Raw genomic sequence first — 12,591 nt, 5'->3', positions numbered from 1 at the left:
GGTCACATGTTAATTATCTCAAGGAAGCAAGTTTAATAAAAGCTATTATATTGTATACACATGACAATTATCTCATGGCAAAAAGATATCTTGTAGTTAGTAAATAATGATCACATTAGTATTTCTGTGGCAGGTGTACAATTAATTGAAAATACTGTGAAGTGCATTAAATCTAATGTATCTCATTACATTCTTTTTTAAATATTTTTAAATGGTTAGTGTTGTGTGTGTGTATGTGTGTGTGTGTGTGTGTGTATATGTATATATATATATATATATATATATATATATATATATATATAAAATTGATATTTGTCATATTGAGGACCTTTTAGTTTGTTTTGATGTTTTTCCAAGCTAAAGAGAAGCAAACAAGTCAGAGACTTTCTGTCAAACTACCTAACTTGTTTAATGCCTTGGTATAATAATAATAAGAAGAAACAGATTTTGAATTATATCGTGCCTCAGTCCAGAAAGTTCAAAGTGCTGAACACATAAGCATCTATACAAAATATAAAAATTTACCAACCATAAAGACAAATTAAAATCAAAACAAATGGGGACACATACAAATCAATATCTCAATTAAAAAACACATTTTAAACATATAATTATAACCATTCAAAATTGGTCTTGAAACATTATCACTTGTTCCATTTTATTACGAAATAATAAAACATTTTTTTGTAAAAAAAAAAAAAAAAAAAAAAAAAAAAAAATCTATAAATCCTGCCAAATTATTGGAGTGAGATTTTATTCATCATTGCTGCATCCGGGGACTTCATTTTTTTTTTTGATTGACAGTTGCCATGGCAACAAGCTAGAGCATCGCCATTTTGTCAGGAGGGTTTTCTCCCCCCTCCCTCCCCCTCAGCTCACAGTCTTTTCAAATCTTCTCCCTTCCCGCCGGAATAATGCTGTCACTGGATCTATATTTGACGGTTTTGGAAAATGAAACGTGTCTAGTGGATGGGATTAAGGAGCTGAGGAGGCCGACGGTGTGAGAGAGCTGCGGTAATTAGGCGGCGCCGCGCTGAACTCGGCTGTCCGTGTGTGAGGTCCGCCGGGCCGGTTCACTGCGCAGGTTTGGACCGCGCGCCATTTTGTGAAAACTGACACAAAATTCCCGACCAAAAATTACCAGAGGACAGCGGCTTCCGTTTGGCGTTCTCAGCGGCTTCACATGAGCAAAACCAGCGTGTGTGTCGAAGCGGCCGAGGGGCGTTTGGTAAAATCCTGAATTTGTCGTAACGTTTATTTAGCGGTTGCTAAGAATCGTTAGCTCGGGGTGGGGGGGGGCTAGCCGAGGAAGCTAACGGCAGCTAGCCACGGCAGGTAGCTAATGTTAGCTGCGCTCATTTTGTCAACCAGCTAGCCATTTTTTTTTTTTTTTTTTTTTTGCTAAGGTTAGTGCTAGTTAATGTTAGCATGTTGCTAACCGTCAGCTGATAGTAACGTTAAGGTTAAAGTGACCGTTGCAGTGCATTAAAGCCGGTGCTATGGAGATAATATTAGATCTATTCGGCGAATTATTTTAGAGTTTGCCGGTCAGAAGGGGGGAAAAGGGATTGGATTTAGTCGCTAACCGCGCAGGGAGGGGAGAATCAAGCTGGATAAGTTTCCTCTTCATACAGGTTATTGGACTTTAAATGAAGATCGTGCCATCAGAGGTGAGTGTTTCTGGTTATATTCTGACACTAACGTTGGTTATTTCACGCTGTTGCTGATGTATTTTGCGTGTGCGGCGGCTAGCAAGCGCTCCCCTGAAGTCAGCGGTAACGTTTGCGTTTTAGTCAGTAGGTCAGCGCCGTAATGTTAAAGGCAGGAGGAAAAAAAGCCTTCCAGCTGGCTGGGAAGCCGATCGCCAGCTCAGGCGACTCAAACATGTTGGCCGACAGCCCCATTTTAGGTCCAGTGTAACGATAGGCTGGATGCGTTTTTTAAGGGAGTTGCGCTTTAGCTATCCTGGCTAACTAGCTCGTCCGGCTAACCTGGCTAATGGTTAACGCTGACTTGTTGACGGGCCCCACAACCCGCTGGCTGAACACAGCGTCACCAGTTAACGTTGGATTGGTGGGAGATGTGCTTTGCTGTTTGTCCCGCAGTTTTCAGGATAACGACGACAACGTTAGCTAGTCGGGGAGCTAACGGCAAGGCGAGGCTGGATCCTTTTTTTTTAACGAGGAACATAATGTAGCGAGTTGGGGAACGACAATGATCGCTGAATATGCTTTGTAAATGCCAACCATGACGATATCTACCCCATCAACTGTAAGTACAGAGCTACCGGGGCAGACTTCTAATTGTCTTGTATAGGCTGCGTTTGATTCGGCTTTGCAAAGGATCTGATCAGTTGGGCGTGAGAAGATGACACATAGGTTTGTTATATAGATCTTTACCTAATATGATGTAGCTACTAATAGCCAGCTAGCTGCCGTTATATTTACACTTAAATAGGCCCGTTGATGCCGCGATGAGCGGAGCCAGAGAAGGAACTGTTCAGAACGTCAGTCCTGAAAATGATGTATAATCAAATGTTTTACATGCTTACAAGCTACAAGTGCATTGGCAAAATGGTTCATTTACAGCCCAGGAGAAAAATCAAATTCATCTTGTAGTTTTGAAGGCTTGTAATTGTAAAATGAGCTCAAGCTAAACTTTTTTCCCCGCTACTTCTTTGTAGATTTGCATGTGTGTAGTAATTACATTTGGGTCAGTTAGGCTCCAGTTATTAGGCACTATTAAAGAGGGCGATGTCCAAACTCATACTACTACTACTACTAATAATAATAATAAAAGTGGATATGCTGAGAGGAGAGCATGTGGTATTGAATCCACAACACTAAATTTCCTTATGTAGTCTGTTTCTATGTGAGAAAAGTGTTTGCAGTTTCAAACAAGAGCTTCAGACCTCTTGAGTCATAAAAATCACTATTTGGGATTTATTAACTCTTGATTCTTGATCTAGTTTGTCTAGACATTTAATTTTCAGCTATTACAAAGTCACTACACTTAATGTTTTCCCCACATAGATTTTTATTTTTAAAGATTTATTTGTCATCATCTAATCTTCTCAGCAAAACTTTTATCCACTATCAAGTTAGTCCCCTGCAAACATGCATAATCATAATGATTATGCATGTGTTATTCTTTGTAATGTGTTGTGGTTTGCTGCTGGACTCTCCTCCCAGTACAATATGAAATTTTACAGGACAAGATACATTCAGGTTAGCTGGTATATTATTAAACCTTAACCCTTTAGTGAGAAGCAGTGCACATAAGACCCTCTTCTCTTTAACTTTGCTCTTTGGGATATTCCTTAATACCGAAGAACATTCTCAGGTGCAGAATGTCAGTGTCTGATAATCACTAAGTATTTAAGATTCCTACATATTGCTGTTGAACTTTTTGTTTACAAAGTTTAAGATAAAAAAATTAAATACATGATTTTCATGGTCTTGTCTTCAGCTCTCAGATGGAGAGAAAATGAGCACAAATCAGCATGTTAGTGCTTGAAATTTGTAGACTTCAAAAATAAAATAAAATTGACACATCTGTCTGTGTAGATTTTTTTTTTACTGTAGTTATATTATAGAATATAGGAAATATATAATTGTGTGTACAGTATCAGAAATATGTGCGTGTGGTACTTGCAGAATAGCCATAGTCATTGGTCTGTCACGTTACAGTTCCTCTTATTTCTGTCAGTGGATGTGTATTTTTTTCTTTTTCCAAAGCTGGGTCAGCTTTCTAACGCTCTTAGATGGAAGTGCAGGTTTTGGGCTGTGCAGCTATTTTGCTGTCAGGCTCTTGTGTTGAAAGCAGCGTCTAAGTGTGCCAAAGTTCAATTTTATTTCTTGTTTATTTCTTGTTTTCTCATTGGAAAATGGGAGCAGCTCTGCCCTGGCAACAAAAGTAGGCTATTTGCATACTGCGTTGTGATTGGTCTGTGCATTGATGGGCTTGCCAAATCACGCTGTATCTCTGTGGTGATAGGCTATGCTAATTAGGTGCTGTTGCTGGGATTCTGAATAGTGGTTACTGTGTAGCACTGGTGAATTGTGTTGTCTGGTGAGAGATGCTGATAGCTGAACATGCTATTTAATAATTTTTTGATTCCTTCTGGCTTAAAATGAAGGATGATTCACTGTACAGTGTGGGGATGCGTTATTTTCACCCCCTTTCACTGTTAAACCTGCTGTTTTGCTGCTGTTTCTTCACAAAGGTTGACTGTATTACTGTTTTATCCATTTTGTGCTTTTCTTTTGATGCATTTTTTGCCTTAAACTGATTTTTATTTATTAAAAAATGCATTTCTCAACAATAAATTACCCTTCATTTTTTTCTCACTGTTTCAAACTCGTATTTTTCTAATGTGTGAGATTAACAGTTTCAGCATGTCAATAATACAGATTTAGAATTTTAATTTTATACAAATTTTAAGTGCAAATTAATACAAATAGATCATTGCAAATCCTTTTAATTTCTGACAATAGGCAATTTTTTCTATTTGATTTCGTGATTAAAAATTCTAAATCTTTTGTGGAAAAAGAAATATACCCTTTTTTTTTTACATGAAGATTTTTTTTTTTTTGTCACTTCTTGGTTTGCCTTATTGCTGTGCAGTGTTGAATTAAGTTAATACACATCTCATGGCAGTGTTAATTTCTTTCAGGAGGAGAGACTTCAGCATGCAAACCTTCGTCCGTACGGCTTGCGCCCTCTTTTTCTTTACACACTGCTGGTCTTCAGATGGCTGCTCCAATGCCCCATACGCACCAGCAGTACAGTGACCGCCACCAGCCAAGCACTGACCAATCTGTTACGGTCTTACCGTACAGCGACCAGACACCACAGCTCACTGCCAATCAGGTACACTGACCCTCCTGACGAGCAGCTATTGCATTCCTTTCAGCTTCATGTCATGTATTAAGAATTACAATACTTAGGTGAAATGAATTTCTACTTCCTTTTTTTTCTGCTGTCACCAGGCAGAGTAGCCGCTTGTCAGATAAATGTCTTCCAGTCTAACCATTTAATATTATACTGTTGTGTTAGGTAGAATTAGCCTTTCAGCTTTGGCATTAGTCCTGAAACTATTAATTCTGTGGATTTTTTTTTTTTCCTGCTGCATTTGACAATTCAGAGGCACATGCCCCAGTGCTTTCGTGACCCAACTTCAGCTCCCCTGAGGAAGCTCTCCATTGACCTTATCAAAACATACAAACACATCAATGAGGTTAGTTATATCTGACTTTAAATGCACTTTAATAATTGATTCTACATGTTTTAGCCATTCTTAGTATTCCAAATTTAACCATTTTAAATTGATGTAGAATGTCTTTAAACTGTGATGTCCATGCATGTGATGAAAATTATTCTGATTTATTGTTGTTTAAAATATTATTTGTAGGTGTATTATGCAAAAAAGAAGAGGCGGCACCAGCAAGGTCAGGGTGAAGACTCCAGTCATAAAAAAGAGAGGAAAGTCTTTAATGATGGCTATGACGACGATAACTATGACTACATCGTCAAGAATGGGGAGAAGTGGATGGACCGCTATGAGATTGATTCCTTGATAGGAAAGGGGTCATTTGGACAGGTGTGTGACTAGAATTTCAGTAGACATGCATGCATCCTTGGATTTGAGCATGCATGGAAACAGTTCCATTTCGATTTAAAACTTTATTGGCAACATTATTCATATATTTAAAGGTAACAATTTGTGTATTATCTGTGCATAGGTGCACAGCAAAAAAGTAATTCTTGACATTGTTCAACCCTGTTTACTGCTTTTCTAATCAAGAAAATGGGGAAAAAAGTGGGTTTTCACCTTTTAAGAGTTTGAACTCCTGAAATTGTTGTTGATGAGCATTACAAAAGTAAAGACATTTCATTTACAGTGATTTGTAGCTGAATGAAGCAGAACATCCCACATTAGACATAATAAAAAATATAAATAAAATTTGGTTGTAACATTTTTCCCTGCATCTTTAGGTTGTGAAAGCATATGACCGTGCAGAGCAGGAATGGGTCGCCATTAAGATCATCAAGAACAAGAAGGCTTTTCTCAATCAAGCCCAGATTGAAGTTCGCCTCTTAGAGCTCATGAACAAACATGATACCGAGATGAAATACTACATCGGTAATCCATCTTTTTGCCTGACAACTGTGATATGAAGAGCTTTCTGTGACTTGACTAACATGTTGCAATTTTATGTCTTTTATAGTTCATTTAAAGCGCCACTTCATGTTTCGGAACCACCTCTGCCTTGTGTTTGAGATGCTTTCATATAACCTGTACGACCTGCTTCGAAATACCAACTTCCGTGGTGTATCGCTCAACCTCACCCGGAAATTTGCCCAGCAGCTATGCACTGCGCTGCTCTTCCTGGCCACACCTGAGCTCAGCATCATCCACTGTGACCTGAAACCTGAGAACATTCTGCTGTGTAACCCCAAGAGGAGTGCCATCAAAATCGTGGACTTTGGCAGCTCGTGCCAGTTAGGACAAAGGGTATCTAACTGCAGTTCTCCTTATCAGTAATAGGATGATCCTAAATGGATGATAATTGCTGCTGTGTTCAAAGGCTAAGTGGGAGTTTGGCTGTTTTTTTTTTTCCTCTCTTTCTTTCTTAATAGATATACCAATATATCCAGAGTCGCTTCTACCGTTCCCCAGAGGTGCTGCTGGGAATGCCCTATGACCTGGCCATCGACATGTGGTCTTTGGGCTGCATCTTGGTGGAAATGCACACTGGAGAGCCTCTCTTCAGTGGAGCCAATGAGGTAGAAAGGCAGTGATGTTCAGCAGAAATGTCTTCTCAGACATTTAGTGTCATCCTAGTTCAAAGAAAATGTGATGCCTCAAGTGTGACAAACGCATCATCTTGATCAGAATTACACAACTTTGAAATGACACAAATGGCTTTACAGTAAAGGCAAATGCCCACCCTGAGACAGCTACAGGTTTACAGTAGAATGGTGCACAGGTGGCTTTGAACTGGTGACCATCTCATTAGGACGCAAATGTAGTAACTGCTTGTGCCATTGTGGCTGCATAGATGCCTGGTAGTGATCACACATTAAGGAATCAAATTTTTTTTTTCTGACATGCTGCAAACAGCTTCTGAACGGAAGTTATTTATTTTGAAAAGAGATTACACATTTTTCTCATTTATGTTGTTTATATATTAGATATTCAGTGAATTGTGGATGTATTAAATGTACCTCCAATCTTTGCTCATGAATGCATCATCTGACCTTCAACTTTTTGCTTTCTGGAGTTGTGACCACTTCTCTGAACATTCTGATTTAATATTTAAAAGCACATATTTTGTCTGTGTGTACTCCTCATCAGTACAGTCCAAATATGTTTTTACTTTATTCTTAATGCTGGCACACAACAGTAACATCTTTGCTTATGCTCTTCACAGGTGGACCAGATGAACAAAATAGTTGAGGTTCTTGGTATTCCGCCTAATCACATAATGGACCTAGCCCCCAAAGCCAGGAAGTTCTTTGAGAAGCTTTCTGATGGTACATGGAGTGTTAAGAAGACCAAAGATGGCAAAAGGGTAAGCTTTGCTGTTCTATTAATTATTATTTACTAAGCTTTGTTTTGTAATTATGCCTACAATAAAAGTAGATTGTGTGACACAATCAATGTCAGGATGTCAGTTTTTTCTTCGTTTTTCTTTTGAAAAGTATAAGCCTCCAGCCTCACGGAAGCTTCACTCAATCCTGGGTGTGGAGACGGGGGGTCCAGGTGGCCGGCGTGCAGGAGAATCTGGCCATGCAGTTGCTGACTACTTGAAGTTCAAGGACCTGATCCTCCGGATGCTGGACTATGACCCTAAGAGCCGCATCCAGCCCTACTATGCTCTGCAGCACAGCTTCTTCAAGAAGACTGCGGACGAGGGGACCAATACGAGCAGCAGTGTGTCCACCAGCCCCGCGTTAGAGCAGTCCCAGTCTTCAGGAACCACCTCAAGCACCTCCTCTAGTTCAGGTAACTGTCTGAAGCCTGAATACAGGAGCTGTTGCCACTCTCACTCTCCTGTCACTTGTGCAAGAGATTGTGATTTGGACAGTGCTTTTGACATGTCCCCTCACTAAAACACTTAAATATTGACAAAACCTGAATTAAAATTGTGGAAGATTGATGCTGGAAATATTTTTAAAAAGCTTCTTAACCCCCCCCCCCCCCCCCCCCCACACACACACACACACACACACACCTGACATTTTATGTAACATACTTGAGGGTGTGTTCCTGACAGTTGTGTTTACCCCTTAGGAGGATCATCTGGGACAAGTACTAGTGGCAGAGCAAGATCAGACCCTACCCATCACCACTTGCACAGTGGAGGACACTTTGGCACGGCCATGCCTGCCATCGATGGTGACAGCCTCTGCCCACAGGTTAGTACGTTGTGCTGGAATGGCCTAGATTATATCTAGAGCGGTTAGCTATCTGTATTCTGTCAAATCAGAGGAGCATTTCAAAAATGCATTTAAATGAAGTTGATTGTCAGATTTCTCACCTGTCCCCACAAGTGACTCTTTTTTTGTTTGTTTGTTTGCTTGCCTGACGTTGACAGACAAGACAGCCTTACCCACCCCCACTGGTGTGGGGAGGTGGTGTTGGACCAGAATCGGTCACTGGAGAGACCCACCCAGTTCAGGAGACCACCTTTCATGTTCCCCCTCAGCACCCTAAGGCCCTGCATCCCCACTCACACACTCACCACCATCATGGTCAGATGATGGCGACACGCCCGCGTCCGCGCCACTACACCTCTCCGACACACAGCTCCTCGACACAGGACTCCATGGAGGTTGTTCATGGCCACCTGTCCATGACTTCCCTGTCTTCCTCTGCCTCCTCTTCCTCAACATCATCCTCTTCCACTGGGAACCATGGCAACCAAGCCTACCAGCTCCGCCATTTACCCGCTGGAGCCCTTGACTTTGGTCAGAATGGTGGGCTGAGCATGGGCCTAGGTGCCTTCTCGAACCCACGGCAGGAGACTGGAATGGCAGCGCACCCTGCATTCTCCATGGGCACGAACACAGGGCCTGCCCACTATCTAGCGGAAGGCCACTTGGGCATGAGGCAAGGCATGGACCGGGAGGAGTCTCCAATGACTGGAGTGTGTGTGCAGCAGAGTTCTATGGCCAGCTCGTGACTGCACTGACATTTGGCTGTGTGTTCCCCCCTGTGCGTCATTTTTAAGGTGGTGTTTTTTACTACAAGGTGTGTTGAGAACAACAGCTGCTCACGTCAGAAGAGAGATATCACTGAACCGCTACTACAGAGAAGAAAAAAAACCTTTGTTAAAAAGTATATATGTAATTTTTATCAGTTTTTCTTTTGCAATCATTAGGCACAAAATAATACTGCGGAATAACCATAGTGAGATTGAGCCATCCATCGTACCATTTCACCAACTTCATGTAACCACCAAGTAACCACCATATGGTATTATGTGGCAAAATCTTCAAAGGAGCATTTCAGAGCGAAGTTGGAAGCCGTTTTCACAGGTAGCTGTTGTTGATGAAATGCTCGACATCCTTTTTCCGTTTGGACTGCCTGACATTAATGTTCCACAGGTTCTTAATTATTTTTGCCCTTTTAAGTGAAATTTTCACATAAAAGCTGCTTGTAAATCCTGTAGCTTGACAATGAGGGGAAATGTTTGCGGTGATATTTCTTGTTGTTGGTCAGTTATTGTGTAACTCTTGTCAAAGGGGAGCACAAGGCAGTGGAGTTCCAATAGCGTGTGCTGGCCGGGCGGAGAGGAGACCCCACCCCATCCCTTCTCTCCCCCCATGGGTGGTTACTGACACCAAGCGGGTCAGAAGAGAAGGAAGCGCCACCACCCAACCCCCCCGACCTCGCCCAGGCCTCGAGGCCTCTGCACGCCCTGCGAGCTGCGACGGGCCCGGCACAGACGAGAGCAGCAATGGGCACGGGAGACGAAAGGATCCAGCCCGGTGAGGAGAAGACAGTCAGCGGCTGGTTCTTAGATAACCCTTTGGCCTTATGACTCATGGACATGGAATGAGATGGAGCTGGACATTATCATTTGAATTAAGATGGCTTTTCTCTTTTTTGTTTTTTATTTTATTTTATTTTTGTTTTGTTTGTTTTTTTATTATTTTTATTTTCTCTAGACAGACCTTAATTCTTTAAGGAAACAAACAATTTAGAAAAGGTAAAATAAGAATGGTAATTTGAGGCCTTTCTTGACAAAGATTTCTCCTTCAGCAGGGCCCCACATAACAGGGTCTTACTGTACACATCCACCTCCTAAACACCTTGAAATTGTATTCACTGGTTATAAAGGATTTTGCAGTGGAAAGAACTACCCAGAGTCTATCCACCCTTTTACATTTGGTTCCTCCCCTCTCCCTTTGCATGTAGTTCCACATCAGAACCACCTGCACAAGTCTCTCCATCCAAAACATGGAAACTGAAGAAAAAAAAAAGAGTTAAGTGACTGCCTTTTTTCTCCTCAAATTATGCTGTGAATTTTACAAGAATTTATTTTCCCTTTGGATATGTTTTATACCAAAGCAGTTGTTTTATAGCATATAGGTGTCTGTAACCAATAATGTAGCAGTTCACCACTTTGACGCAAAGTTTATCAAGATCTTATTTTAACATCAATACAAACAGCTGCAATATATTACTTTAGCAAAACTGGAGACCATTGTCAAGACCGTTGGCTATTGTGTATTCTGGCCAGATTTGTTTGCAAACATTTTATCAAAACTTGTTTCCATATTAATTGGTAGATTATTTTGGGAGTCTTTAAAAAGAACAAAACTTTACTATGTTTAGAGAAATTGGTAGTTACTCTGCAGGCTCCGGAGTAGCAGGATAGATGCTGATGGTTTAAAACGGAAAACAAAAAAAGGAAGAGGAGAGTAATGCATTCTATTTGTTTTGTTTTTTTGCCCCCATCATACTATTTCAAAGGGTTTTGCTGCCTTTCATACATCATCTGGTCAATGTGGCTAGTTTCTGCTGTGAAGCAAGACTTTGTCGCCTCGGCAGAGTGAGGATCGTGGCACATCGCTTGGTATTGAATGGTGTTCTTATTGGATAGGGGGAAAATAGTCCATCGGCCCACACACATGCTTTGCTTAGGCAAACATGCATGTTCTCAAAATATTACTCAATAATGAATTTTTATATATATATATATCAGGGTTTTTGAAGTGCTTTCTGTCTTTTTCTTTCTGTTGCCCAGCTTTGAAATTAGACAAACCTGCCCACAGTGAATCTCTCTCTCTCTCTCTCTCTCTCTCTCTCTCTCTCTCTCTCTCTCTCTCTCTCTCTCTCTTTCCCCCCCATGTAGAGGGGTGGGGTCATAGGTCATGCTGTAACCATAACCCAAACCCTCATTGGTATTTCCACGAACATAAACATAAAGCTACCTATATTGAGATTGGGGTTTATCTGGATGTCAAGGTTAAATGCAAATTTGCAATCATTCCCCTCCCACCCCCCCAAACACACACACACACCTCCACAGAATTTGAAACATTTAGAAATTACCAGTGGTTTTATTACAGGTACTCATACTGGTACTAAACATTCCAAAAGTAAAGACTGAAGAAGGGAAAAAATATTGCAGTGACTCGTAAGTGTGCGCCTATTTCAGATCATGCTGATTGACCTCTTATTTAGAGCAGTTGTCATGAAATGCAGCCCCTTTTTAATAGTTGAAATAGAATTTATGTATATATTTATATTTTTTTAATAAAGGAAGTATAGAACTCACTACCTTGCTCCTGCTGGTATGTTGATTATGTTTGTCAATTTGGTGACCATTCAGTGGGCAGGAACTCCTGTTTTCTTAGTGGCAAAGCCTTGCCTTTTGGCAAAGGTACTTGACTACATCAGGACAACACTATGAGGTAGGGTTTGAATCAAACAGGGAAAGCTAGATCTTCAAACCTTAATAATTTTCACAGGGTATATTGTAAGTGCATGTACATCACAACAAACCTTACTTTTTGGTTCTACGAGAAGCACATGGTTGATTCAAAAAGGTTCCATTTTTCCATAAGGCCATTAAGTTTGTGAATTCCGCACGAACGTATCTGAACACCCAACAGAAGTTGAAGTCCTCTTATTTAATTTGGATTTATCTTTCATTTTTGAGTTCACATTTTCACTCTTTGTTCCTTTTTTGTTTTGTTTTAATTTTTTTTTTTTTCCTTTTCTTTTTGTACATGCAACATGCACTATAGAATTGAACAGCATGGGGGAAAGGATAAGTCCATGTATCCACAGATTGTAAGATCTAGTCAAGACTTTGCTGTGTTTATGACAATGCCCTTTGTATTATATTAAGACAGTCTTATGTATGATATATAAAAAGAAGTTACTTGAATTGCTCTGTGTCTTCATTTTTCATTCTTCACAACCAGTAAGAAAAGCCTTTAACACCTCTTGATATTAAGCTTCATTTGTCACACAATCATTTTGTTGCTCAAGTGATGGATATTGATCAAAATATATATATCTAAGCGTGCCTCAGTACCATGAAGTCTTAAATAAGTACCTTGACGTAA

The 12,591-nt window shown here is 40.4% G+C and overlaps 1 protein-coding gene across 3 annotated transcripts; it reads left to right on the top strand.

Annotated features, from left to right (window-relative positions):
- Positions 1-865: 865 nt before the first annotated feature.
- On the top strand, positions 866-12,410 carry dyrk1ab (dual-specificity tyrosine-(Y)-phosphorylation regulated kinase 1A, b). Of its 3 annotated transcripts, none has more exons than XM_034169090.1 (11): positions 866-1,670; positions 4,676-4,872; positions 5,147-5,239; positions 5,414-5,602; positions 5,998-6,145; positions 6,231-6,517; positions 6,643-6,789; positions 7,437-7,577; positions 7,708-8,011; positions 8,300-8,424; positions 8,604-12,410. In XM_034169090.1, the coding sequence occupies exons 2-11, from the start codon at positions 4,753-4,755 to the stop codon at positions 9,189-9,191; spliced, it is 2,142 nt and encodes a 713-aa protein (XP_034024981.1). In that variant the 5' UTR covers positions 866-1,670; positions 4,676-4,752; the 3' UTR covers positions 9,192-12,410. The 3 variants fall into 3 exon arrangements, with proteins under 3 accessions (XP_034024981.1, XP_034024980.1, XP_034024982.1); XM_034169089.1 differs by lacking the exon at positions 866-1,670 and adding an exon at positions 1,976-2,271 and having other exon boundaries at positions 8,604-9,191; XM_034169091.1 differs by lacking the exon at positions 866-1,670 and adding an exon at positions 4,075-4,225 and having other exon boundaries at positions 8,604-9,191.
- The last annotated feature ends 181 nt before the right edge of the window (positions 12,411-12,591 follow it).

Source organism: Thalassophryne amazonica, chromosome 4 (genome assembly GCF_902500255.1).
Source record: "Thalassophryne amazonica chromosome 4, fThaAma1.1, whole genome shotgun sequence".
Taxonomy (NCBI): domain Eukaryota; kingdom Metazoa; phylum Chordata; class Actinopteri; order Batrachoidiformes; family Batrachoididae; genus Thalassophryne; species Thalassophryne amazonica.
The sequence above is the reverse complement of the archived record's forward strand: the minus strand, read 5'-3'. Positions and strand labels throughout refer to the sequence as shown.